This window comes from Natrix helvetica, assembly GCF_964273705.1.
Source record: "Natrix helvetica genome assembly, chromosome: 6".
Classification (NCBI taxonomy): Eukaryota; Metazoa; Chordata; class Lepidosauria; order Squamata; family Natricidae; genus Natrix; species Natrix helvetica.
The window spans coordinates 63,524,261-63,550,946 of record NC_138553.1 but is presented as its reverse complement, the minus strand read 5'-3'; the positions used below and the strand labels follow the sequence as shown (position 1 = coordinate 63,550,946).

The 26,686-nt window shown below is 37.9% G+C and overlaps 1 protein-coding gene across 1 annotated transcript in view; it reads right to left on the bottom strand.

Moving 5' to 3' along the window:
• Nucleotides 1-26,686, bottom strand: part of CPED1 (cadherin like and PC-esterase domain containing 1) — a 94,677-nt gene that overhangs the window by 59,693 nt on the left and 8,298 nt on the right. Inside the window, exons 3-5 of the mRNA XM_081958410.1 lie at nucleotides 13,127-13,304; nucleotides 3,060-3,166; nucleotides 1,165-1,240 (exon numbers count right to left, since the gene is read on the bottom strand). Coding sequence (XP_081814536.1) covers nucleotides 1,165-1,240; nucleotides 3,060-3,166; nucleotides 13,127-13,304 — 361 coding nt within the window. The remainder of the gene's footprint in view (nucleotides 1-1,164; nucleotides 1,241-3,059; nucleotides 3,167-13,126; nucleotides 13,305-26,686) is intronic.

Sequence of the window (26,686 nt, the reverse complement as noted above, 5' to 3'; positions counted from 1 at the left end):
CAGAGTCATCTCAAAGATGCTTTTTCCAAAGGCCATTTGAACTGGGTTTTTTTTCCTTGAGGAAAAAAAGGAAAACATTTTGCTTCTCATCCAAGAAGCTTCGTCAAAGAAAAAAGAAACAGTATAATTGCCTTTTGAAAAGCCACGTAGGTCTATCTTGGCTGGTACATTTTCTGCTGCTTTTATTCCAACCTTTTATTAACTGAAATGAAGATGACTTTTCTAACCTTACTGACATGATACATAACTAATTGTTATTCTGTTTGATTCATATGCTTAAAGAAACTGCATTATTTCAAGGTGAAGGTTACAGAAAATTTCTCCTTTTTAAATTTCTATAATTACTAATTACTATTCAATTATTATTTCTACAGCCACTTCGATTTTATAGAATACTAGCCGATAACCCGGCGTTGCCCGGGTATTTATTTATTTATAGGGGGAAAATGTCCGGACCAAACGTAATTTCTAATGTTGGATTTCCCCACTTACCAGTGAGAGCCCCCTTGTGGAGTACTGTGAAGCCATTATCATGGCAACTCCACTGCGCTGCACAGTAGAAGCCATTTAATGGCAGTACAGTAGAAGCCATTTTAAGGCACAACCAACTGTATCTTAACAGTACACACCACCTGAGAGAGCAGAAGAGAGCAGCCGCCCAGCAATCCCAAAATAATAAACCCTCCCCTCATAATAAGGCCCAAGCCATATTTTGTGTGTAAAAAGAAAATAAGACACTGTCTTATTTTCAGGGAAACATGGTATCGTTTAGTGTTCTTTACACATGTTTGTTAAAGGACGGAGACATTCATATAATATACGTATCGAACACCAAATCATGAGAAATTATACCTGCATTGTAAAGTGGTACAGTCCAAACAGATTTGCAATTCTGCTGAGAAGCTATGCAAAATCCTCAATTTTTATCTGAACTGCTAAATGACTTTTCTGCTATTATTGATCAAGTTTCAAATACCATAATCAATATTTTCAGTTTTACCTATTTCAATTTTATCTGATTGCTGGCCTCATGGGCACAATAAAACTTTGATTTTACTTGATTCATTATGTTATCTTCAGAGGTCAAGTTCCAGTATTTCTCTTCCTTTGAGCATGCAATCAAAGGTCATGGTTTGGTTTTTTTAATATAACTCAAAATTTTACCTGGAAATGTTCTCATTATTTGGCACAATCCTTCCTTTCTGGAAAGCAGATGCTGGATTTGAGACAGAACATTTGCCTGTGAATGAAGAGAGAAGTGCCAATTATTGCAATTTTACAAGATTGTTTTTTAAGTGCTATCGAAGATGCCATTACAGGAGGGTTTACTGATAAAGGAAAATAGTGCCCATCCCCCTGAGTAGAATAGGAAAATCAATTAGGCATAAGCTAAGCTTGAAGAGCCAGTTTAGTGCAGGGATGAAAGCATGGGAATAGAAACTGGCAGACTGGGAGTTCTAGTCCTACTTTGGGCACAAATCCAATTGGGTTAATTTGGGCCAGTCACTCTTTCTCAGTCCTGGGGAGCAGGCAATGGCAAATCATGTCTGATTTTTTTCCAAGAAAACTCCAGGGAGTTGCCAGCAGGCAACACTGACTTGAAGGCAAAAACACAAGCTTCCATAGGGATTTTTCTCAATCAATCTTAATGTTGCTCTACTTTTAATTATAAGCAACATATTTTATCCTTTTTTATGAATATATCACATTTTAAGGCAGGATTAGTGTCTTAGAAGAGAGAGATTCAGAGTTTTTATTAAGTGATGAAAACATGTCACCACTGTGACAGAAGCGCCTGTGATATCAGAACACATGTAAAAAATGGGCTTAGCATGCATCATGCTGGATTGATTTTGCTTCCCAGCATCATGATCCTGTTTTTATTATTTGTCCCCTTGACCACACCACCCCGCGTTCCAGCATCTCTACTATACTTCGGGAAGGAGAAAATGCATAGGCATCGAACAGGATTGGCCACATAACATGAACTCAGTCTGCAGCATGCGCCATAATATTTATCTATCTTTTTATTGCAGTTCAAAGATAAAATTGTACTTTTGCCTATGGGACATGTCCCGGAGTGGGATTCAGCTGCTTCACATCGGTTCGGGCAAACTGGATGTTAATTTTGCATCCGGTTCACTGAACTGGTTATTGCAAGGACCTGCTGGCCCCACCCACCTTGCCCCTCCCAGGAGTCTCCATGTGGCCTGTTCATCATGTCAGGTAAGTACAGAGCCCATGCGGAGACTCTGGGAGGGTGAAACGGGCCTCCCAGAAGTCCTCCGGAGCCCAGGGGAGGCTGTTTTTGCCCTCCTGGAGGCTTGGGAAAAAGCCTCTGGAGCCTGGGAAGGGTGAAACTGCCTCCCCCCCAATAGTGTAAGAGGCCAAGTAGGCCACACCCACATGGCTACAGCCACCCAGCAACTTGGCAGAGAAACGGTTGCTAACATTTTTGAATCCCACCATTGGACATGTCTGTTTTACATGTTTGTAAAACAGCATTTTCCCTTTTAATTTTAAAGACAAGGATGGCAAGCAAAAATTTCTGTCCATACATCTATCTGGTAAAATGGACATTTTTTACTACTCTTTCTTCATTGGGATATACCTATAAATTGCTTAAAAGTCTCATTTTTCCCCTTTCTGCAGTATTCCATGTGGCTATGTGTGAGAGAGCTTAAATACGAAAGTCCTGTTTAGTAAACCCTAGATAATTATCTCATTCCATGATTCTCGCAGTTTCCCCTGATGAAATCAATATCAATGTATGGATATTCACATTCTTCAACATCTTTGGAAAAAACATATTGTGTTTTTCCCCTTCCAGCAACGCTGGAAGAAAAGATTTTAGAAAATGCACTTGAGACTCCACTCTTGCAAAGCATCTGCTTTAATATCAGCAAATTCTTGTGAAAGCGAGACAGTACTAGAACGAAGAATGGTGCCAAACCTGGCATCTGATAGGATGTTTCACAATAAAATAAAAATGCAGAGTTAAAAAAAACCCCACAGTATTTAAGTATTTGCTAGAAAGGGAGGTCATTTTGCAGCCCTACCTTTTGCAGTAGTGTTGGTTGATATGATTCCACTATATTTAAGCAATTTTCATGGTCAGCTTTGTTAGATGAGAGGCAAATCAGAAGGTCCCAAGAACTTAATTCATCTATGATAAAAAGAAAGTACCATAATGGGAATTAACTGTGATGAGAAAGGATAGCAAACCAATTAAAAAGAAAATATTTATTCAAATGATGCTGTTCATCTGTGGTAAAAAAAAAAAAATGGGGAGAAGATATCAGTTTGAAGACTTTATCATTGTCTTGGGACATGTAATTAATATAATTCTGGGTGGTCTAAATTCAAGTTCAATGGTTCATATATTTACTGTGACATCTACTATTTTTCTTTTTGGGTTTTGCTTGGTTTTTAAACTTTAGTTTTGCTTTAATTTCTTGCTGATGGTACTTTCATTTAATGCTGATGGGGTTATTGTTGTTAAAGGAAATGGGCAAAATAAAGGGGAATGGGGAGGAGGAGGAGACCACCTGTATACAGGTGGAAAATCTATCACTCATCTTGAATTGGGGACACACCTATATATTTGAACATGTTTACTGAATGGCTTTTGATGGTTAAGTTATAAAGTGTCTGTCCTTGCAGGTTGTTGAGATCAAGAAATAGCCACCACAAGAAGTGTAGAATTAAGCTTTATTAGATAGATTATATAAATTTTATAAGCCTGATTGGCTGGCTGACTGACCTTCCCTCTTCCTTTGTCCCCTTTGTCCCCTAAGGAATCAGGGAAGACTTACTCAGAGTCTCTTCCTTGTATAAAGTGAGTTTCTTCTGGGTGGATAGCAACAGAAATAAAATGGAGTTTGCTTATGTAGGAAGTAGATGCAGTGTGTGCGGTGTTTCTCACCTTGTAATAATCTCATCAACAGAATAGACAAATAGTAAACTACTTTGTGTTTTTTTAATTAAACTTTAAACATAGACCCAGATTTCTTTAAATCCAGTTTAAATACAGAGCATAAGGAGGATATAGCTATTCACCTGCTTCATAAGAGAAACAAATTAGTTTGTACATTATTTTCAACCATCAGAGTTTATCTGAGTTGTTTGGAGCTGCAAAATTCCCATTTCAAATGCCACATATGTTTATACATTATTAATCTATAAAGTGGTAGGAGTGGAGTAGAATCTGGATCTTTCTACTCCTAATCCAACCCCCCACATTGGTTCAACTGTACAGTTCTCTCATTCACACTGTGATCCCAACCTCTCTGCCTATCACTTTCTTAATATAAAGACTTTAGTTTAATCAATAAAACATGGTTTAAATTTGTCATGCAAAACGGGATATAGAATGAAACAGCTTCACAGCATCAACGTATGATGTTAACATCTCATAACATCTACCCTGTAAGGCTTTTAGTATTTATTTCTGGCAATTTCTGGCAAAACCTTATTCAATTTTAGGATTCTATTTAGATTTGCATTTCTATTCATTTGAATGCTCAAGGCCAGATTATATATAAATGAAGCAGTTTATCACTCAGATATGCTTAATATTTTCATCAAGAAAATAGTAGAATTATAAACTTTTTTCTGAATGCTGCCTTCTGAACAGGGCACATGGAATGTTTAACGGGGCACTAAATGGAGATGAAAAACAAATTGTAGGAGTAGAAACATATTTTTTTATCAAGAACTTTTGGTGTGGGTGCTAGAACTCTGCAAACAGAGGCAAGATAGAAAAAAGATCAACATATCAAACTGTGTCAAAGATAAGCTTGGAGAGTCTAAATGATACTATATATTGAATATCATAAATGAGACTGAGAAGAGAATGAAAACAAAAATAATAATTCTTGGTGCTGGCAAAATAATCTTATTTATACTTTTTTTGTTTAGAAGAATGAAATAATCAAATCAATAAATAGTTTCCATGTATGGAATGCTTGAGAGATGCTTTGGAAAACGCCACAATTATAAGACAAGTATTGTAAGTTAATGGGTACTTTATGCTACAGTGTATGGCTAATTTTTAATCTGCTAGCAATTGGACTTTTATACCAACCTTCCCCATACAGGAGAGGAAAGACCATAAAAATTGTCATTGGATAATGTTGACAAGATTGTGAAAAAGAAAGAGATGACAAGTTTAACTATAATAATGATGAATTGACATAGTGGAAGGATAGAAAGGTATGGAGGGTAGAGTGACCAGTGTTGGTGTAAAATAGATTGAATTATCTTTCCTATCTTTTTTCCTACATGGTATATTTAATTTCTTTGACTTACTATTTTTTTACTCATTTTCTGTGATTTTTGTACGTAATTGAGGGTTATGCATGAATGTAGCTTGTTGCATGTGATTTAGATTTTTTTTGCAGCAGCAGATTTACAAAGCAAGAGGGAAAAGATTCTTAAAAGAATTCACTAGATTGGATGCAGAGGGAAATTGAGACCACACAAACTTTACAAATATGCAGAAGGGCTGAAATGATTCTTCTATTTTGGGGATTTAACTTTTAAAAAGTCTACTATACTTATAGTAGAGTTGCTATTAGAAGGACAGCATTTCTGGTACTTTACTGAGTTGGCCATAACAGCAGCATGGAATTCTAGGAGTTAAAGTTTTATTAAGCCTGGTCATTTTTATAGCACATAATTTGTTAATTTTATATGCAAAAAGTATGTACCGATATGTTTCTGTTAGTAATCAATCCCTTAATGAAGAAGTCTGTCATTTATTTTTTATGGAACCATGGATTGGTTCTTTCACTGCCTTTTAATAGCAACCCCCAAAGTGTCTAATTTGAAATCAGTTATCATTTTTCCTTGCCTTTTCTCAATGTCCAGATTTCACCATGCGCTATTACTGGAATACCATTGAATGATCTTCATAATCTTGGCTAAGTTTGTTATTACCTTCCTTCTGTAGAGCTAATGCCTGCTTTATTTGTCTAATGCAAAATCCATCTTTATCCCTGTTTGAGCTCAAGAAAGGAAAACTATCTATCATTTTCATTTCTTGACTGTCAACTGTAAATTTCTAAGTAGGCTGGCATATAGCACATTTTGCTTTTGTCTAATATTATACATTTTGCACATCTTAAATTGTAAGTATTTCATCTTTGATTACAGCTTTTGTCTCTTCCAGTCCTGCAATTTTTATACTTGGTCTAAAATTTTAATATACATGAGTCCTTTTGCTATACTAAACCACTCTGTTTCTTCAAGCTCATTTCTTATACCTTCTTGTTGATCTTAAATATTTCTTAGAAGAAGAATTAGATTTCTGGCATGCCTTTAAGCTTTAGTATAACTGTAGCATAACCATAGCATAAACGATATAGTTAAAACCTGGCTGTAGTTAATAAATGAAAGGTAACTCTTAAATTTTCTTGTTTTTTTCCATTATACACCTTATCTTAGCTACCTAAACTTATGTCCTTTTCTGAAACCTCCCTGTTCATTTGGCTTTTCTCTCTATATATATAGCAGTATTTTTCTTTGTAAAATCTTTCAACACAAAACTTTGCTTCCAGGAGCAATTAATGCAATGCCAAAAATGGGATATGTTGTTATTAATGCAATACTTTAGCAATAACTTATCCAATTTTTGGCATAAGTCTGTAGGCCACTTTTTCATAAATGAATTTTAATATATTTCTTTGGTGATTTCTTGGTTAATGGTACAAGGACATTTTGGACTCGTATACGAACAATGGGCGCCATGTTTATTTAACCTTCACTCTGTTGGACTGTTTACATGCCTGGAACATGTTCAGATTTCTTTACATTTCTCAGACTTTCTTATTTATAAGGGCTGAGTTTCTTGTGACCTCTCTAGTCATACTCCCTTTACCCCCTGGCTATGAAAAGAACAAAATACCCACTGTCCTATTTATTTATGTTCAAATCTTTCAGTTGCTTAAAGGAGTGGCTTTTCAATTATAAATGAAAATGGTAACCAGATGTTTACAGACTATGCCAGCATTTTCCCTTTAGGCTCCTAATGCTTTTATTAGTCTTTGTTAGAATATTGGGCCCTCCATTGTTAAATTAAAAAAAAAACTTGCAAACAGCTTGCATTCAATAAACATTGCTTTAGTGTGTACATGACTACCACTGAAAGTGCCTCTTATTTCCTCTTTTCCATACTGCTATATTTTTCCATATTTGTTAATTGATAAACATATAAATGTATCTATTGAAAAGAAAACATTTGAAAGACAAATATCAAATCTAATTGGATATGCTTGTACACAAAAGTGGCCCAGAATTATAAAGAACTCACGCTTACAGAGAGCTCTCATTTTGCTTCTTGTTTCAATGGGTTGGAATAACTAATTCAGATGACTTCAAATACAACCAAGCAGAGGTCCAGGAAAAGCTATGGTCTTATAGCTTTAGTTTTGTAAATAATTTACTGCATTCTGTATGAATGTATTGTGGATGGTACATATGCAATGTGTGTCTGGAGTGAATGTAAGGACATCAAGTAACTCCCACTACTGTGTTGCTCATTGACAGGTAAGGTGGGCTCTAGCTTGTGAATAAAGATCATTTATTTATATTACAGCTATGCAACACTTGGAGTCAAAGGGGGGAAAAGTACTTCAAAGCAGGCAGGAGCATAAGTAGTTTGCATTGCCATGATATAAAAAAGACTCTAGAAAGAGTGCAGAGAAGAGCAACAAAGATGATTAGTGAAGGCTAAAACATATAAAGAATGATTTCTGGAACTGGCTATGTCTAGTTTAATGAAAAGAAGGACTAGAGGAGACATGATAGCAGTGTTCCAATATCTCAGGGGCTGCCACAAAGAAGATGGAGTCAAGCTATTCTCCAAAGCACATAAGGCAGAAAAAGAAGCAATGGATAGAAACTAATCAAGGAGAGAACCAACTTAGAACTAAGGAGAAATTTCCTTGACAGTTAGAACAATTAATCATTAGAATGACTTGCCTCCAGAAGTTGTGAGTGCTTCAACCCTGGAGGTTTTGTTTTTTTTTTTAAAAAAGATTGGGCAACTATTTATCTGGATTTCCTTCTTGAGCAGGGGATTGGACTAAAAGATCTCCAAGATCCCTTCCAACTCTTTTATTCTATTATTTGTTTACAATTGTTTAAAGCAGCTATACCTTTTTCTAGGATCACATGGCTGCCTTCCAGTTTTTTATCTTTATATCCAAAATGCCATCCATCTTTCAAAGAAAGTGACATAAATACAGTAAGTCAGAGTTATTGAAAATGGGCTAAGAACAGATTCTGTTAAAATAGGAATGACCCACTTTCTACAGAATACTAGGCTCCAAGACCGATTTCTACAACTCTTGGAATAAAAGCAAATAATTACTTATCTTTATACAAACTAAAGGATGAGGAATCACATTTCTTATTTATACTATTTTTCTATGGTTGGCAATATTTAATATTTCACAGCACAGACTACATCTTCTTAAAATCTCAAAGATTGAAAATAAAATAGGAAAACTGATTATAGAGCAGTGATGGCGAACCTATGGCACACGTGCTACATGGAGCCATTTGTCAGGGCACGCGAGGCGCTGCCCTGTCAGCTGACCAGTGCGCATACGCGTGCTGGCCAGCTGAGTGACCTTTTTTAAAGCCATTTTTCGCCCTCCCAGGCTCTAGAGGCTTTATAGGAGCCTGGGGAGGGTGAAAAGAGCCTCCCCTGGGCCACTGGAGGCCCTTCAGAGGCTTCATGAGCTTCCCTGAAGCCTTCGGAGCGCAAAAAAACTGCCCTATGGGCAAACCGGAAGTTCGGGAACGGACTTCCTGTTTGCTCCGAGGGTTGTTTTGACTGCTCTGGAGGCTTCAGGGAAGCCTCTTGAAGGTCCTTGAAACCTTCGGAGCGCTTAAAATGACCCTCGGAGCAAACAGGAAGTGATTTCCGGTTTGCTCAGAGGGTCGTTTTGACTGCTTCGGAGGCTTCAGGGAAGCCTCCTGAAGGTCCCTGAAGCCTCTGGAGGGCTTCCGGGGGGTGGAGGAGGCTGTTTCACCCTCCCCATGCTCCTATAAAGCCTCTGGAGCCTGGGGAGGGTGAAAAAAGCATGCAAAAATGGGGGGTCGCGCCTGTAGTGCGCGCATGCACACTGGGAGGGTCACGCATTGCATTATGGGTGCACCTGCACACGACCCCCCTGCGCTCACCCCACTTATGGCATGTGAGCCAAAAAAAGGTTCGCCATCGCTGTTATAGAGAGTTGTAATTGAAAATTTGTAATAGAGATTTGTAAAAGAAAAGAAACAAATTCACTAGATAATAAATAAAATGAAGAATGGAGCTTATCCACGGGGATTTCAAGGAACGCAAGGTGGAGTCTAAACTTTAGAGTTGCGCTGATCTCAGCGACCCCTGTGAAACGGTCATTGGACCCCAAAAGGGGTCGCGACCCACAGGTTGAGAAACGCTGTATTAAGAGCTCTATTTAAATAGTACGGTTTATATAAGACTATAAGAGTAACAAGTACAGAGGTACAGCACATATACAAAGGAAGCATACATAGTTGTAGGCCAGATAGAAATTTAAGGAGGATTCTAATATTATTGCACATTCCTTTAAGAGCTGGAATGGGAATTTCTGTAACACCACTTTAATGCTATATGTCAGGCTTTAAACTGTCACTTCAGGAATGGACAATCCTGAATGGGATTCGCACCTCACATAGTGTCTGCTAGGACTCTCTGTATAAATGTGGCATAGCATCCTCCCCTGAATGTGACTGTGGGGTCCCATGTTAAACTGTAGATCACATTGTGACTGGCTGTAAACAGGTTCTGGTTCAGTATCTAATTTTTTAAATATAAACAATGCTATGCTTTGATGGTTAAATGGCCTAGAGCCCTAGACATTGGTATTTGAACATACCAATGCACTTTTAACATTTATATTTTATTGTGTTCTGTTAACCTACATAAAATGTTAATATATACTGCTAGTCCATGTATGATATGACCTGCGAGACCACCTACTGCCACCAGTAGCCTCCCACCGTCCAGTGCGATCCCACAGAGTTGGCCTCCTCAGGGTGCCGTCAGCCAGTGTCGGCTGGTGACCCCCAGGGGGAGAGCCTTCTCTGTGGGAGCGCCTTCCCTCTGGAATGAGCTGCGCCCGGAGCTTCGCATAATCCCTGACCTGTTCGCATAATCCCTGACCCGGCCTGGCCTGTTAATTTTATCTAATTTTTTAAATGTCAGTGTTATATTAATTGGGTTTGTTTTTTGGATTGTTTCTAATTTCCTTTTAACTTTTTAACTTGTGTTTTTAATGCTGTATGCCGCCCTGAGTCCTTTGGGAGAAGGGCGGCATATAAATCCAATAAAACAAACAAACAAACAATATGGCACATGCTAAATAAATACATTATATAATGTGGTGGCAAATGTGTTGGTATCTTATTTCTATGGATTTCTTTTTGCTATCACAATTTTATTTATTTTATATTTGTCAAATTTCTACACTACCCATCCCACTTGGTCAGTTTACAAACAATGCTTTTTAAAGAGCTGATTCAGCTGATATTTTAGATTGTTTGGTTTAACTTTGCTCACATGGGCAGGTGAGGCATCAGATTCTAATCCTCTATTAAATTTTTATTCTGCTCTTTTCCCCTATAAGGTGACTAACTAGTTGGCTAAAACTGAAAAATTGGTTGTTGATCATGGAAAGCTTGATCTTACAAAGATACTTCAGCTATTTCTGTGGAAGTCATTCTTATGCAAAATTGATTGTTGATCATGGAAAGCTTGATCTTACAAAGATACTTTAGCTATTTCTGTGGAAGTCATTCTTATGCTAACACCATGAAATCTGCCCTGAAATTTGTGTACCTCCCACCTGTTTGCCTTCTCTAAGGCCCCGAAGACCTGGTTGTTTTTCCTTGCCCTAGGATGAAGCCTCTTGTTGGGTGTGTTTTGATCAGTGTTTTGTTTTTAGAGAGTAACCAGATCCATCTTGTTCTGTTCTACCTTGCGCTTTTATTATTTATTTCATTGTGAGCTGCCCAGCATTTGTTTAGAATAGGAAGCACTTTAACTAAGTAAAATCAGTAAATAATTTTTTGTTATTTATAACTACTGAGCATAAAATGTGGGCTTCTGCAGATAGTCTGATCCTTCTTGTTTATCTTGACCTTTCCCAACATGATGTCTTCCAGATGGCTTGAGCAGCTTAAGAAGCATGAGCCAGCATGGCCCATAATTAAACAATGCCATCTATCAGGTCCTCATAAGAGCATCTTCTCTGTAGCAAACCCCTGGGCCTGTCATTTGGAAAGAGGTTCCCTCCTCCCATATCCTAATAGCCCCAACCCTGCTGATGTCTTGAAAGCCCTTGAAGACTTCGCTCTTTGCCCAGGTGTTTGGCAAGGATGACTGAAGCCTCTTTTTAGACTACGTTCCGTTGTTTTCCTTTGTTTTGTCATCCTTTAACCCTTCTTTTTTTGTCCCTTGTTGGTTTCCTTACTTTTAATGTTCTAAACAATTTGCAATCTGCCCAGAGTTTGTGGGATATGGGCAGCATATAAATTTAAATAATAACAATAACAAAAACAATATGAAATTTTCTAAAAGTAAAGGAATAAAAAATGCGGGAGGAACTGTTAGTAAATACACAATAGTATAGAATACAATTTGTTAGAGGACTATGTTTTCCTTATAAAATATATCCTAACGATATTTTTAGTGTTTCCAGAAAGACAATTCCATTGTGAATTGCAAGTTATTACTAATAGCATTACCAGAACAATTTTGCAACCCTAATTTTATCCCATCCTAATGGTCCTGATTTTATCTCAACTCTAGGAAACATATGTGTTTTTTTCCATGATACAAAATGCTTATTCAGATGAAAAATGGAGTACAGCGAGCAGAGATGATGCTATCATTATACCAATAACTCTTTTGATTACCAGAGTGAGGACAAGCTTCCACTCTGCCTTACTAGCAAGAAAAGGCACTATATGTGATGTTAAAAGTCTTTGTCTTAAGGCAAATTCACTGTAGAAAAAAATGAAATTAATCTTAAAATTATATTCTGTTTAGCAAGAAGTAGAATCTAATTTCTTTGTGATTAAACACATCAGCTGGAACACAACGATACCAAACTTCCAGCAGGAATGAAACTTTTCCAACTGTCTTTAAAGAAACAATTTTTTTTCTCCTACATAAACTTTGTACTGAGTCAAGTAGAGTTTAGATTTAAAACTATAACAAAGAAAAAGAATAAACTACAGGCTTCTGACATAGAACCAGATAAAAGCTTGAGATGAGAAATCATGGTTTTTTGTTACAACAGCTGCAGTAATTCTTAGTCACTCTGGGCTTTCTGCAATATACTTTAGTCATATTTATCCACGGCATTAAACCTCAAAGGACTATTGCTTGTTTGAACTAAGGTTTGAGAAGAAGTCAGGATCTGATAAGACAATTTCTCAACTTTAGCTGTTATATGAATTGCTATTTCTTTAAAACTCCATATAGAGAAAGGTGGAATTCTTGCCACAATTCTTTGAAATATTAAGAAATCTTTGTTTACTAATATGTTCTGTATAAGTTAGGTACAAATACTGACTGCAGCGGTCAGGAGGAATCTAAGCAAGCCACTCTTCATTTTAGATGCAAATTCATTCAAATATAAGTAGGTTAAGCTTCATTACACTGAAGTCAAAGGATGTATTTAGAACAAACTCTCTGCTGCTTTTCCTTAAAACTTTTGATTTATTTTACTTTTAAGGTGATTCTGCTCAGGAACTTGGCTTGGTTTTTTTTTTCATTTTGTTTGCTTTCTGATTTCTCTGTTGTTTTTTGTTTTTGGAAATAAGAAGTAATATCAAGTTTAGAAAGTAAGTAAGATAGTATGTGCTATGGCAGGCCAAAATAAGGGCTGATGAACTAAATAAAATGATTTATCAGTTCTGTAATATGCAGTCATCTAAAAATAAATTTGTCTGCAGTGGTGTAGGATTTCCTGCCTAAGCAAGGGGTTGGACTTGAAGACCTCCAAGGTCCCTTCCAACTCTGTTGTTCTATTCTATTCTAAACATGAAATCATGTTACAGTTAGGAAATAATTAATAATTCTCACCTAGATGTAAATGTTCATTTCTGTTTGGCTTCCTGTCTTCAATGACGGCAACTCTATAATTGTGTTGTCTAAGGATTTGCTGATATAACTGAAGATCTTGTCTGCTGCCAGAAGAAGGGATGTGCAGTATGGCTTCCTTAGCTTTGTTATTAAAAAACTTAAAACTGGTCTCCTCAATCTGAAACAAGAAAGAGAAATTCATGAATTACAATAAGCAGTGAAATGCTGAGAACCATGAGATGATAACATAGAAAACTGGATCTTTTTTTCCTTACAGTTGTTTCATGTTGTTGTTAGTTGTGAAGTAGTGTCTGACCCATCGTGACCCCATGGACAACATTCCTCCTGTCCTCCCTGTCCTCTACCATCCTCTGGAGTCCATTTAAGATCACATCTACTGCTTTGGTGATTCCATCCAGCCACCTCATTCTCTGTTGTCCCCTTCTTCTTTTGCCCTCAATCTTTCCCAGCATTAGGCTCTTCTCCAGTGAAACAACAGTGAAAAATTGTTTCATAGAACCAAGATATTCACCCAATCACAATAATCACAGGTGAATGTGGGCAGTGGCTATCTAACGCCCTGCTGAGTCCTTTTGGACTCCCTTTCTCATGAATACTAGTATTCCTGGAGAGGAAGCTACAGGTAATCCTTGACTTATGACCATAGGTTGGATCAGAATTTTGGTTGTAAAGTGATATAAGCATTAAGTGAGTCATAAAGTGACCAGATCTGATTTTATGACCATTTTATCACAGAATTTAAGCAAGTCACATGGTTGTTAAGTGAATCACACAGTGGATCCAGATGCCCCGAATGGTTATGCTTATCAGAAGTCCCTGGAAAAGTTGCAGTTTGAGATCACGTGATTACAAGACGCTACAACTGTTATAAATGCAAGTGAGTTGCAAAACACTAAAACTGTGATCACAGGAACAAGGAGGTGGTTGACAGTTTAACTTCAAGAACAGCTCAGTAGCTATTCTTTCCGATGCCATTGTAATTTTGATCCATTGTTAAATGAACGGCCACAAGTCCACTTTATTCTGACAAAATTTGGCACAGAAGCCTGACCTCAGGACCCAGCTTGTTGGGAGCAATATGCTGACTCTGTAAACTGCTTAGAGAGGTCTGTAAAGCACTGTGAAGCAGTGTATAAGTCTAAATGCTATTGCTGTAGGTTTCTTGCACCTAGTAAATTGCAGGGAATTGGACCACATCTGTCAAAGTTAATTGGTTCACTATATCAATAGAGTACTAAATTAGCAAAAAAGGCATTACCCTAGAGTAGGCAATTTGTGACACGCTCAATACCACTGAACTGTTAGCCACAGCATCTCTAGGAAATTTGTCCAGTTATGAGGGTGCTGGGAGCTGTTATTCATCAATATTTGGAGGGCTACAAATTGTTCACCTCTGCCCTGTGCAGTATATTTTACCAAATTAACAAGAAGTGGTGCATATTTCTGATCATGGCAATCTGTTGCTTAAACAGGTGATTTATGTAAAATAATAATCTCATTGTTGATAAGTGAGAACATGAATGCTGCATACCATTTAATCAACACTGGTGATTTTCAAAGTAGCATGTAAAATCCTGTGCTCCATTTATAACAAACAGCTTGTTCAACACAAGGGTCCCATGATCTGAGACTTATAAAGGCAGACATAGAAGACCAAACTAAATACATTTGAAATGGAATTCCGGATGAAGGGAAGTAAAATGAAGATTGCTTCAACTGGGGTGGAGGGATAATTAATGAAATTTCAAGTTTAGAAAGCAGATTTATTTTTTGCTACAGCTTTGCAGAACATCTTTCTTCTGAAGGTAGCATTTGAATACAATTTTATTATCCCCTACAAAAGATAAAAGTGGAGGATAAAAAAACCTGAATAATCAAAGCTTTGGGATTATTAAATAACTGGCATGTTTACAAGAACAATTGTGCAAACATGTGGTTATAAATTTCAGAATGGACATTGTTCAAAAGAAGAAAGGCAGATCTTTCAGGGTAAACAAGTCTATTTCACACTGCTTTGAACTCTTGATTGGTCTGGTAACCTGGTAGGTATAAAGTGATATTCACAACAGCCTTTTTATCAGTTACAGGAAGTTGCTTTATGTTACACTTGGCTCAAGCGTTAAATTATGTTCAGGAAGGAGGCACATAACTTGTATAACCTTTGATGAATGACTAATACTTGCCTAGTTTATTATAGATCACACATTTTTCCAATTAAAATTGATACATTTATCATTTGTTAAATTATTATTTTCTATATGTTAAAAGTCAGGACTATTAAAATATTCCCATCAAATGCACTGTGTTTATAAGCAAAAGTAATACGAGTGCAAAGGAAGTGCACGGGAATAAAATTACAGTCTTGTAAATATATCCGCTCTCTGTCCTTGCCATATTTATAACCTATTTGTCTAATAGTGAGGAATGAAATGTTCTCTATCCTCAAAACGCCCCTTCTTCTGGAACAACCTTTGTCTTTTTATCTGCTTCTACTTCTATTTTCTTTTCCCTTTCCTAGGTGACTATTGTCAGTTTGAGATCTACTAAAATCTAGGGCTTTTCAATGCTCAGTACAAGCTTTCTCAGAAATAATAGGATAGCCAAAATCAGAACAAAAATTCTGGAAAAAAAACATTTAAAATGTTTTTGATAAATGTATTTAATTAATAATGTATAAATGTAAATACATAAATAAAATGTATTTAATAAATACATATATACAGAATGTAATAATTATATTACTATATTAATGACAGTCTCAAAGGTGCTTTTTCAACAAGCAACTGGACTTTCTGTTTTTTCTTTGAAGACGTTTTGCTTCTCATCCAAGAAGCTTCTTCAGCTCTGATGGATGGTAGGGAATGGAAGGATTTATATTCCTTGCCATCAGCTGGTCATTTGCATTCCTTGAGGCCTGTTGAGGCCACTTGGAGGTTTATTTGTGTTCTCAGGATCACCTGAGTAATGCAGAGTTGAATCCTACACCACCGAGTGGAAGGCCTGACAGCCAGCAAAAATAGGAAGGAAAAAGAACTAAAACACATCAAGGAAGCCCTCGGAAGGTGTGGCTATCTCAAGTCAGCCTTCATCAAATCACAAAAAAGATCCAGCAGAAGCTTTTCCATAAAAGACAATAAAGATAACAATAAACAAAGCAATGTTGTCATTTCATACATGGCAGTAACATCTGAACTGCTCAGGTTAGGAGGATCAGCAGCCAACACAACATACACGCACGCTTTAAACCCAAGAATACATTAAGGCAGAGGTTTGTCTACCCCAAGGACAAAACACCCAGACACAAACTAAGCAATGTGTTATAGGCAGTACAAGGCAGTGAGCCATGTGCAGATCTGTACATTGGGGAAACAAAACAACCATTTCATAAACGCATGGTACAACATAGGAGAACAAACCCATCAGGACTAGATTCAGCAGTCCATCTGCATTTGAAAGACAAAGGCCATTCTTTTGAAGACAGCAAAGTTCACAGTTTGGACAGAGAGGATCACTTGTTTGAAAGAAGGGTCAAAGAGACCATCTATGTCAAAATGTAACAGCCTCTCAACAGAGCAGGAGGGATACAACATCATCTATGTCCAGTCTACAACACAGTACTTTCAGTAGTTCTAAGAAGGCTCCATACCCATTTGCACTACTCACGTAACCCTGAGGACACAGATAAACCTCCAAGTGGCCTCTACAACTCCCTAAAATAATGCAAATGACCAGCTGTCTCCAAGGAATATAAATCCTTCCATTCCCCACCATCCAGTCGAGCTGAAGAATGGATGAGTAGCAAAACGTCTTCAAAGAAAAACAAAAAAGTTCAGTTACCACTTGAAAAAGCACCTTTGGGACAACCATAATCTGGATGACTGAGAATCTCCATAAACATATATTAATGGCAATGTGCAATATCAAGGGATAGTATAATAGAAGGCAAAGAACTGGAGAGGATCACAAAGTATTAAGATCTGAAAATCAAAACTGAATGATTATGGCACAGGCAGTGGTGGTCCTATTGGTATTGAGAAGCCTTGGATAGTACTTAAAACATCTACACATTGAAAAAACATACCTGTCAATTACACAAGGCCATGCTTGGATCTGCACATGTACTTTGCCAATATACTATGACATCCTAAGTTCTTAGGAAGAACTTAATGAGAATGAAAGCCAACACCAGCTAAGAAACTTGCAGCTGTGATTTCACATTGCTGTGTGTAATAGCAGTAATAGAAACATTTGTGATGACTGATATTTATTTGGGTGACTGTTCCATTACTTCCTGCATAATGCAATGTGTTGACTTTGACCTGATTCCAAATGCCAGAATACAAAATTCACTTTTGAAATTTAGAGAGGAGTAATGAGGAGAAGTTTGGAAGGAGTGGATTTCTATGGAATATCTTCCTTAGATTCAAAACAAAGCTGAACAAAGTTATTTTGCACAATTAAACCGTGTCTTGATATTTGCAGCATGCACACCAAATAAAGCTAATATTTGTTTTAAGAAGAACAGAACACTTAGAATGCTACAACTAAAAGGCAAAATAGATACCTTCAAATTTTGGAGCCAAAAGACCAACATGCTCTACATTTTTATTGGAATGTAGTCACATATGCTTTTCCTAGTAGAGCATATAGCTCTCTCTCTCTCTCTCTCTCTCTCTCTCTCTCTCTCTCTCTCTCTCTCTCTCTCTCTCTCTCTCTCTCTCTCTCTCTCTGCCTCTCTCTCCGTGTGTGTGTGTTGTCTGTGTGTAGAATTTAACCATGAATATTGGGTCAGGAAGAAAGAGTTAAAATCTACATTTCCTTCTAAATGCCAAACTTGTGATACCATTTCTCAGCTGATACTTGAGAGACATTTTATGTCTTATGAATATGGCAATATTCCTATATCTTAATATCTTAATATCTACTCTTGCATCTCTTTTGGTCACCAGTTACTTTGCCCCTCATAAAGGAGGATCGTTTATAAAAATGTATTGAGATGTTATTTGTATACAGGTAGTCCTTGATTTATGACCAGAATTGATTGCTAAGCAAACAATTGTTAAGTGAATCACACTCAATTTTGCAACCTTTTTGTCCCAATTGTTAAGCCAATCTCTGCAGTTAAGTGAAGCAAATAAAGCCATCAAGAGAATCCAGCTTCTCCCATTAACTTTGCTTGCTGGAAGCCAGTTGGGAATGTGGCAAATGGCCATCATCTAACCTTGAGACATGGATGGCAACCATTGTAAATACCTGCCGATTGCCAAGCACCCGATTTTGATCACATGGTTGTAAAGATGCTGAGACAGTTGTAAGAGTGCAGACCCATTAAAAGTCACTTTTTTTCAGAATCATAGCTTTGAACAGTTGCTAAATGAATGCTTGTAATTTGAGGACGACATGTACTTCAAATCAACTTCAGTGAATTGTGGCAGACAAGCTATGTAAGGAAACAGTTTTGCCATGAAAAAATTGAAATAATTCAGGAATTCAGGACACCCGTTGTTACAACAATATCAAACAGTTGCTGAATAAATGTGCATTTGACAGAAAATAGCACAATTTCATTGTATTTGATTTTAGAACCAGATTCGGTCATCTTAAGAGGAAGCAAAATCTGAGCCATGTTGAACAGGCTTCAACAGTGTCTCTAATTTCGACATATAAAGCCTTATGCTACCTAAATCTAATATTCCTATGAGTCATCTCCTATGATCCAGTGGAATGTGACATATGGAAGAAAGTTTTTTTGAGTTTACTATCTAAATGCCAGGTAAGAAGAGCCAGCAAGGAAGCACAAGAGACAATTTTAGAAACTTGTGTACCACAGTTACAGTATGGGAGCCTGCCAAAGTCTAGCTATCTTCACACCTCTCACAAAACCTTTTGATTCATGCTAGCTTCTGTTAATTCAGTTAAGTCAAAGAACGCCTTGCACTATGAAGCATCAGAAGTTACAGATTAAATTAGTCTTTGTCATGTACATTGCTCTTTTTTGTAACAAGAAGTACATTCATTTTAGCCGACTGAAGGGATTGAGATGTTAAAAATAGCACCCAGACACCAAATAGAGCAGTGTTTCTCAATCTTGACAACTTTTAAGATGTGTGAACTTCACTTCCCAGAATTCTCCAGCCAATATGCTGGCTTGGGAATACTGGGAATTGAAGGCTACGTATCTTCAAGTTGCCAAAGTTGAGAAGTGTTGGAGTAGAGCAGTGATAGCTAACCTTTTCTGGACCAAAGCGTGCGTGCCTTCCCATCCACGCTTGCATGTACCCCCATGCATGCATGCACCCCTCATGCAGATGTGTTGTGGCCCAGCAGGAGCCGTTGGAGTTGCCACCAGACTCAGACAGCGAGGATCCCTATGAGTTGGCTCAGGAGGATGTGGAGGACCCTGGACAGGGTTCCGACTCTGAGCAGGGCGCAGAGAGGCTGGTTGGCCACCAGGAGGCGCCTGAGGCATGGGGCAGTGGTGAAAGCCAAAGGAAGTGGGCTCCTGATGTCATGCCTTGGAGCAGTGGGGAGGAGTCACAGGACAGTGAGTCAGACATCAGCAGTGAGTTATTAGATGCTCGTTACCGGCGTGCTACCCGGCGTAAGGAGCAATTGAGCAGTTACAGGAGGTAATTGCTCTCAGCTGCTGATAATTAGACTCCTTTCCAGACTATAAAGGGGCTGCTTGTGGACACGCCCTTTGCAGGAATCAACTGATCATTAGAGTTGGAGACACTCTCAGATCTGTGTCATAGCTTGGCAGACTGGATTGCTGCCAAAGTGTTTACCTGGATTGCTGCCAATCTGTTCCCTGGACCTCGGCAGGCTGGAGTGCTGCCAAGGTGGTTATCTGGATCTTGGTAGCTGGATTGCTGCCAAAGGGTTCGCTGTAGCTGGATTGCTGCCCAAAGTGCTATCTGGACCTTGGCAGGCTGGATTGCTGCCAAGGTTGAACCTGTATGTAAATAAACATCTTGAAGAGACTTTGTGTCGGAGTGACTTGGTATACGAGAGGGGTGGTCAGAACACAGATGCATACATGCCTTGCACATGCCTTGAGCATGAACCGTGCCTTACATGTGTGTGCAGCCCCCCGCACATACACACACGGTCCCCCGCATGCCCCCCACATGCGGCAGAGACCCAATGACCAGCTGGCTGGTGGGAGACACGCGCATGCATGGTGGAACTGAACTAGGGTGACGCCTCCTGTGTCCACAGAGGGGGCGCTGCATGCCACCTGTGGCACGCGTGCTGTAGGTTTGCCATCAAGGAGTAGAGTATTTGGGCAACTATCCCTTTCAGTAGCTGAATCTCTTCACTAAACTCTGATTTCTTCCCAAATTAGTTAGCTTTAAATTGTATGAGATTAAATTTGGGGTCATAATTATTACCATGGACTCTATGTCAATTTTGTAAGTGAAGTGCTGAAGGCATTATTAAATAAAATGTAGAATATTTAGCAATAACGTAACATGACTAGAATATAGCCAGTTCCAGCAATTTTTTTTAAAATTATGAACAATGATCACAATTAAAAATAGGTCTCTCCTGAAGAAAAATATTTTCAATGTACAACAAATCATCTAACATTGCATTTTCAAAGTATCTGGAAAAAAATTACAGGCTGTAGTTTCTTGGTTTGAAAGAATGGAGTTCAGCTTTTATTTTTTCTGTAAACACTCATTATAAGGTAGATTTTGAAACAATATGTAAAATGTATCAAGATCTATAACAATATAATTTAAAAAGGGGAAAATGCAGGTGTTTAAACTTTTTCTTCAGCTTTATTTATTTCATTTTGGTTTTGGAGCTGCTCAACTGAGAATGGAGTTCTGGTGGGCTCTACTTTAAGCAGCACAAAATGTAAAACAAGGTTTGTTTGGCATTTTGCCAGGAGTGTTTTCCTCTATAAAGAGGCTGCTGCAGCACTAATTGAACAAATATGTTTGAACTGACGCATAAAGAATTTGGCATTCATTAGTAGAAACTATAGTTCCCCTTTGAAATTCAGGAAACTTCATTTTTAATTTATGCTAGAGAGCAGAACTACTTGCAGGACACAAACCAGACACTTTATTTTGCTCTGCACATGTTAAAGTTTTGGAAGATCTACTTCAGGTTGCAAGTATTATTTCAGTCTTAATTCAGTTATGTCTGTAGGCAGTGAGTAGGCCTATCTGCTGCCTTTTTTACTTCAGTTTCCATCAGTGCTAGTCACACGACTTTTAGCAAGGGATTGTGGGAACTAAAATCCAAAACTCTGCAAGGCTTCTAGTAATTGTAAAATTATAGAGTGAACTAAATAGTAATACTGAAATCAAAGAAGGTAGTTCCACTTTTATCCCCAACCTTCTACAGCAGCTTTTAAACATCTTTCGAATGCTAAGCAAATAGAGTGGGGGAAAAGAAGACTACGGGTAATCCTTAGCAACAGTTCATTTAGTGACTATTCAAAGTTACAACTGAAAAAAGTGACTTATGTTTTCATGTTTTTCACAGTTACAACTTTTGAAGCAAGCCCATGGTCACACAATCGAAATTGAGATGCTTGGCATCTGGTTCACATTTATGACCGTGGCTGCGTCCTAAGGTCATGTGATCACCTTTTGCAACCTTCTGACAAGCAAAGTCAATGGGGAAGTCAGAGTCACTTAACAACTGTGGCAAGAAAGATCATAAAATGGGGCAAAACTGAGGTGACCAACTTTTTTACAATGAAAAGGAGGACAAATAAATTGGGAAAAATATCGTAAATAAAAGAAATATTTTATTCATTGCAACAATAATACACTAAAATATGATATATGCATAATAAAAACATTTGTAACATTTTATATTGTAATTATGCTTACATGCCTGTTAGTTATTATTTAAATGAGTACTTTTCCATTGAATTAATATTTTTTGTCAATGTATCATCTTCTAACAATATATTGGAAATATCTGAACAAGAAATATCCTTCATATTGAATTTTACGGCAAGTGCTGCAGCTAGAATATCAACATTCAATCTCAATCTCAGTCTACTGCATGCGTATGTGCCGTGTCGTGTTTCGGTAAGAAGTAAACAAAGCCACTTGCAAGCGACGCTCTCTCTCAAGGTCTCCCATGCGGAGCGCATGCGTCTCATAATCACATTTTATACTGGGGGAGGGGGATTTTCCCAGCAATTCTCTGCTGAGATTAAGGCAACCCTGTTTTTCCTCACTGCTCCCAGAAGTTGCAGACATGTTCCTGGAGTTTTCTTTTTCTAGTACACTCTCCATTGTTCAAAACATATGCTTTGCTTTCCCCAACTCAACTGCTCTAATAATATGCAATTGTAACATGAAAAAATCATATTCATATGACTTTCTTGCCATCCTCTCTATTCATAAAATTGTGCCTCACCTAACATAAACCAGAATATACAAGGTTGTGAGTCAGAAGAAACAGTACTGCAAAAGACTCTTTAATCTTGTTTCAGCTGCTTAGGCTAAAACTGTTAAAAATGCAGCTTGCCTCAAAAATGACACTCAGCGGCAAATTAAAATTATAATTAAGTCCCTTCCTGTCACTTTCTGCACACAATTATGTCTCCACAAATTCTGCACATAGACATGCACAATGGTGCAAGTATCCACACTCCCAGCAAGGCATCTTTCCTCCATTGGAGTTGCATGTTCACCAGAATGGTTATTTAACTAAGGACCATTTTTCTTACAGATATTATCAGCCTCAACACCCTGATCTTGTATCTATCTTGATTGATGAACTTCATCTATCAAGTAGCTTGTCCATGCAGCTATTTACTATCCTGGAAATTTACCTCTGCTGTTAGATCTTGTATTATCATGTTATTTATGCTATTGTATTTTTATTATTAGTTGAATAATAAAAATGTAAAAGTATAAATGGCTTTTCTCACTGGAAATGCAATTTACTATTAAACAATGGGATATAAATTTAGAAATAAAAGGTTTGGATAGAGTATGAAGAATAAGTAATGTTTGCCAGTAAAATCTGGTAGAAGTCATAGGAAAATGGTTATAGTAAAGAGCTGTGGAAAGAAAGAAGGGAAAAATAGGCATCTTGAGCTTGTGTCAAACGCCCGCCATAACCACACCGACCCCTGCCATGCTCACCCTGGCCACACATCACCCACCCCAACCCTCCAAGCTCAAACACAACCCTAATGCAGCCCTCAATGAAATCGAGTTTGACACCTCTGCCCTATTGTCAGCCATGCCCAGGAAGGTCTTGTACTGATCAATCTCTTGTAGCAGTTACATTTTTTTCTTGAATCAGGACACGCTTCTCACAATCACTTATATACCCTAATCATCTCCCATTTGGGATACTGCAATATTTTCTACATGGGGTTACTCTTGAAGACCAGTCAGAAATTATAGCTAATCCAGAATGCAGTGAGATACGTAAGTAGTAATAGGTGAATATTTTTTCACCTTGTAACTTCACCGTAATTGAGGACGCCTGTACGTTTGATTAAATACATACATAAATCAAGAGTTTTGAACCAAATAAATGCCATTTTTTCATGATGAAATACTGGAATTCTGTCTTTAAAAGAAAAGCAAGACTGCCTTTTTATTTCATTTTCAACACAAGACATTTTGCTAGCCTCTGGTATTCTCTTTAACTTACCTAACTTCAGAGTAACTTCTGTTTAAATATGATGTTGGCTCATGGATTTGTTCACAAACCAGATAATTACTGTCCCCCCCCCCACCCCACATATTTGTTTAAATATGTGTTCTGCCAGATTTCTTGCCCTTTTTCTGAGATAAACTGAATGTGGACATCCTGCAGCTGGTTAATTTGCCTGGAATCACTCAGTCCATCCACATACTAAGCACAGCCATTTGTTATCTAAAATGGATACTCAAAACTATTTTTCTGAGGTGAATTTATCTCCCAATAAGACATGTCATAAACTGGAAATCCTCAGAAGTCATTTCGCCCTGCATTTTAAGTATATGCAGCAAATGTGTTCTCTTGTGAAACCCAAAAGAACACACTTCAGAACAGGAGCAAAAAAAGCCAATCACAGTAAAGTTATGTCACAACAGTTAATGCACTGCTAGAAGAAAAAGGGTTAAGTTCATGCTATCAGCTGCATTCAATTTAGAAGCTTTAGGTGTGGTCCAGAGAATTTTTGGAAAACAAACTAAAATGTGAGTTACCATATCCAACTGTCAAGAGTCTGATGGAAGTTTGCAGGGCCACCCTTGTCATTAAGCAAAAAAAAAATGTGTTTTATTCAGCAAATGCTGAGAGTGGGATGTTAAAGGAGAAACCTGTGCATTGCATGGCCTCCCTGGGCTCTGAACTAGCCTGTTGCCTTCACGTATTAATGTTAAAGAAATATGCAGTTATCAGTCTAATCAATGTAAAGAAACTTGGAATAAGAAAGTGCAAAGTGAAATTGTTGTTAGTTGCGAATCGTGTCCGACCCATTGCGTCCCCATGGACAACGTTCCTCCAGGACTTCCTGTCCTCTACCATCCCCCGGAGTCCATTTAAGCTCATGCCAACTGCTTCAGTGACTCTATCCAGCCACCTCATTCTCTGTCGTCCCCTTCTTCTTTTGCCCTCAATTGTTCCCAGCATTAGGCTCTTTTCCAGCGAGTCCTTCCTTTTCATTAGATGGCCAAAGTATTTGAGTTTCATCTTCAGGCTCTGGCCTGAAGCAGTCAGGGTTGATCTCCTCTAGGACTGACTGGTTTGATCTTCTTGCAGTCCAAGGGACTTGCAGGAGTCTTCTCCAGCACTACAGTTCAAAGGTCTCCATTCTTTGGCGGTCAGCCTTCCTTATGGTCCAACTTTCACAGCCATATATTGCAACTGGGAAAACCATAGCCTTGACTATACGCACTTTTGTTGGCAGGGTGTTGTCTCTGCTTTTTAGTATGCTGTCTGGAATACATACCGTATATACTTGAGTATAAGCCGAATTTTTCAGCCCACTTTTGGGGCTGAAAAATCCACTTCGGCTTATACTCCAGTGGGAAAAAAAAAAATTACTTGCGCGCGGCCGAGGCTTCGGTGCTTCCGGGATCGCCATTCACAGAAGATGCAGCTCCCAGCGTGACACGTCATCCGGATGGGCTGCGAATGAAGAAAGTCCTACCGCGCAGGCGCAGTACAGCTTAAACGCGATAGAGGTAAGGTGCCTGCGCATGCTCTGTTTCATAGCATGAAAGACTAGCATGAACCCCGGACGCAAACGAGCAATATATATATATTGGGGTAAAATTAGGGGTCTCGGCTTATACTCGAGTCGGCTTATACTCAAGTATATACGGTAACTATAAATGGATGATTAATTTGTATCTATATGAGACATACATTATTGCTTAAGAGTATTAAAAAAAAGTAAGAAAAAACACATCCCGGCAAATAAGATCAACTAGATACAGTATTTAGTTTGAAGAAAGAGCTGGTGGTTCATGTGAGGAGAGAGGAAATAATATGATTATTTCTAAAACATACGGTACTTCGTTGCATTATTACAAGCACTTCCCTACACAGTCTCCCACCGTGTGTCTTGCGAATGTAGTTTATCCCATTTAACACTTTTATGCTTCCTGTATTTCTAGGAATAAGTGAATTTCCTTTTTGTCACTGCTGTATTCTGAAAGCTATTTAAAACACATTAGCTTTTTATGTCTGTAGTATTTTTGTTTGGGAAGGAGTGGGCTTTGGGCTGAAATGACTGGAATGTTCCTGTGTTTCTCATTGTTTGCTGCCTAAATATAGAGCAGGCCACAAAAATCAGAAGACATGCTTTGATTACAGGCACATTAAAGCAGGCTGAGCAATTCAGTCAGATCTGCTGCAGTTTGCTTCAGAGGAAGAATGTCACTAAAGCTCACTTATTTTCACTTCATGCATGCTGCAGTTCATATTGCCAGTTGTTTTATTTAGATCAGCTTTCCACTATCTGACTGCCTCCAGGTGTGAGAAGACTAAAGCTGCCAAAATTCTCAGACATGGGATTATAAATCAAGTATAAAATGCAGGAACCTTTCCTAAAATATACTTTAGAATCAAAGTTTCTTCCAGAGGAAAAATACAAGTAAAATTGCAATGGAAATCACTTCACTGCCGTTTTTTTGCATCAAAACAAAATAATTCACCATTTATTCTAAGCCACAATTCATAATCAGAATGAGCTATTTAACTAGCTCCAAATGTTCCTTTCATTTGTTATCTCCAGATTAAATTATTTGCGTCTCCTTCTATCCACTTATAGAAAAGTGTGCCAAGTAAGGATAATTATAAATAGGAATTCTAATTAATCATGGTTTAATCATCCTGAGATTAGAAATCCTTCTTGTATCTGAATATATGATACTATGTTTCACCATAAAGATCTTGTTGACTCTTAATCTTTAAACTAAGCAACTGCACATACTTTGCAAAGTTGAAAAGCTCCAGTTTGATCCTTAGATGCCTGCTGAATTTCCATAAAAGGGAAGTCAATTATAGTGATCAGGCTGAGGTTATAGACATCCAGAACCATAGTCCTAATGT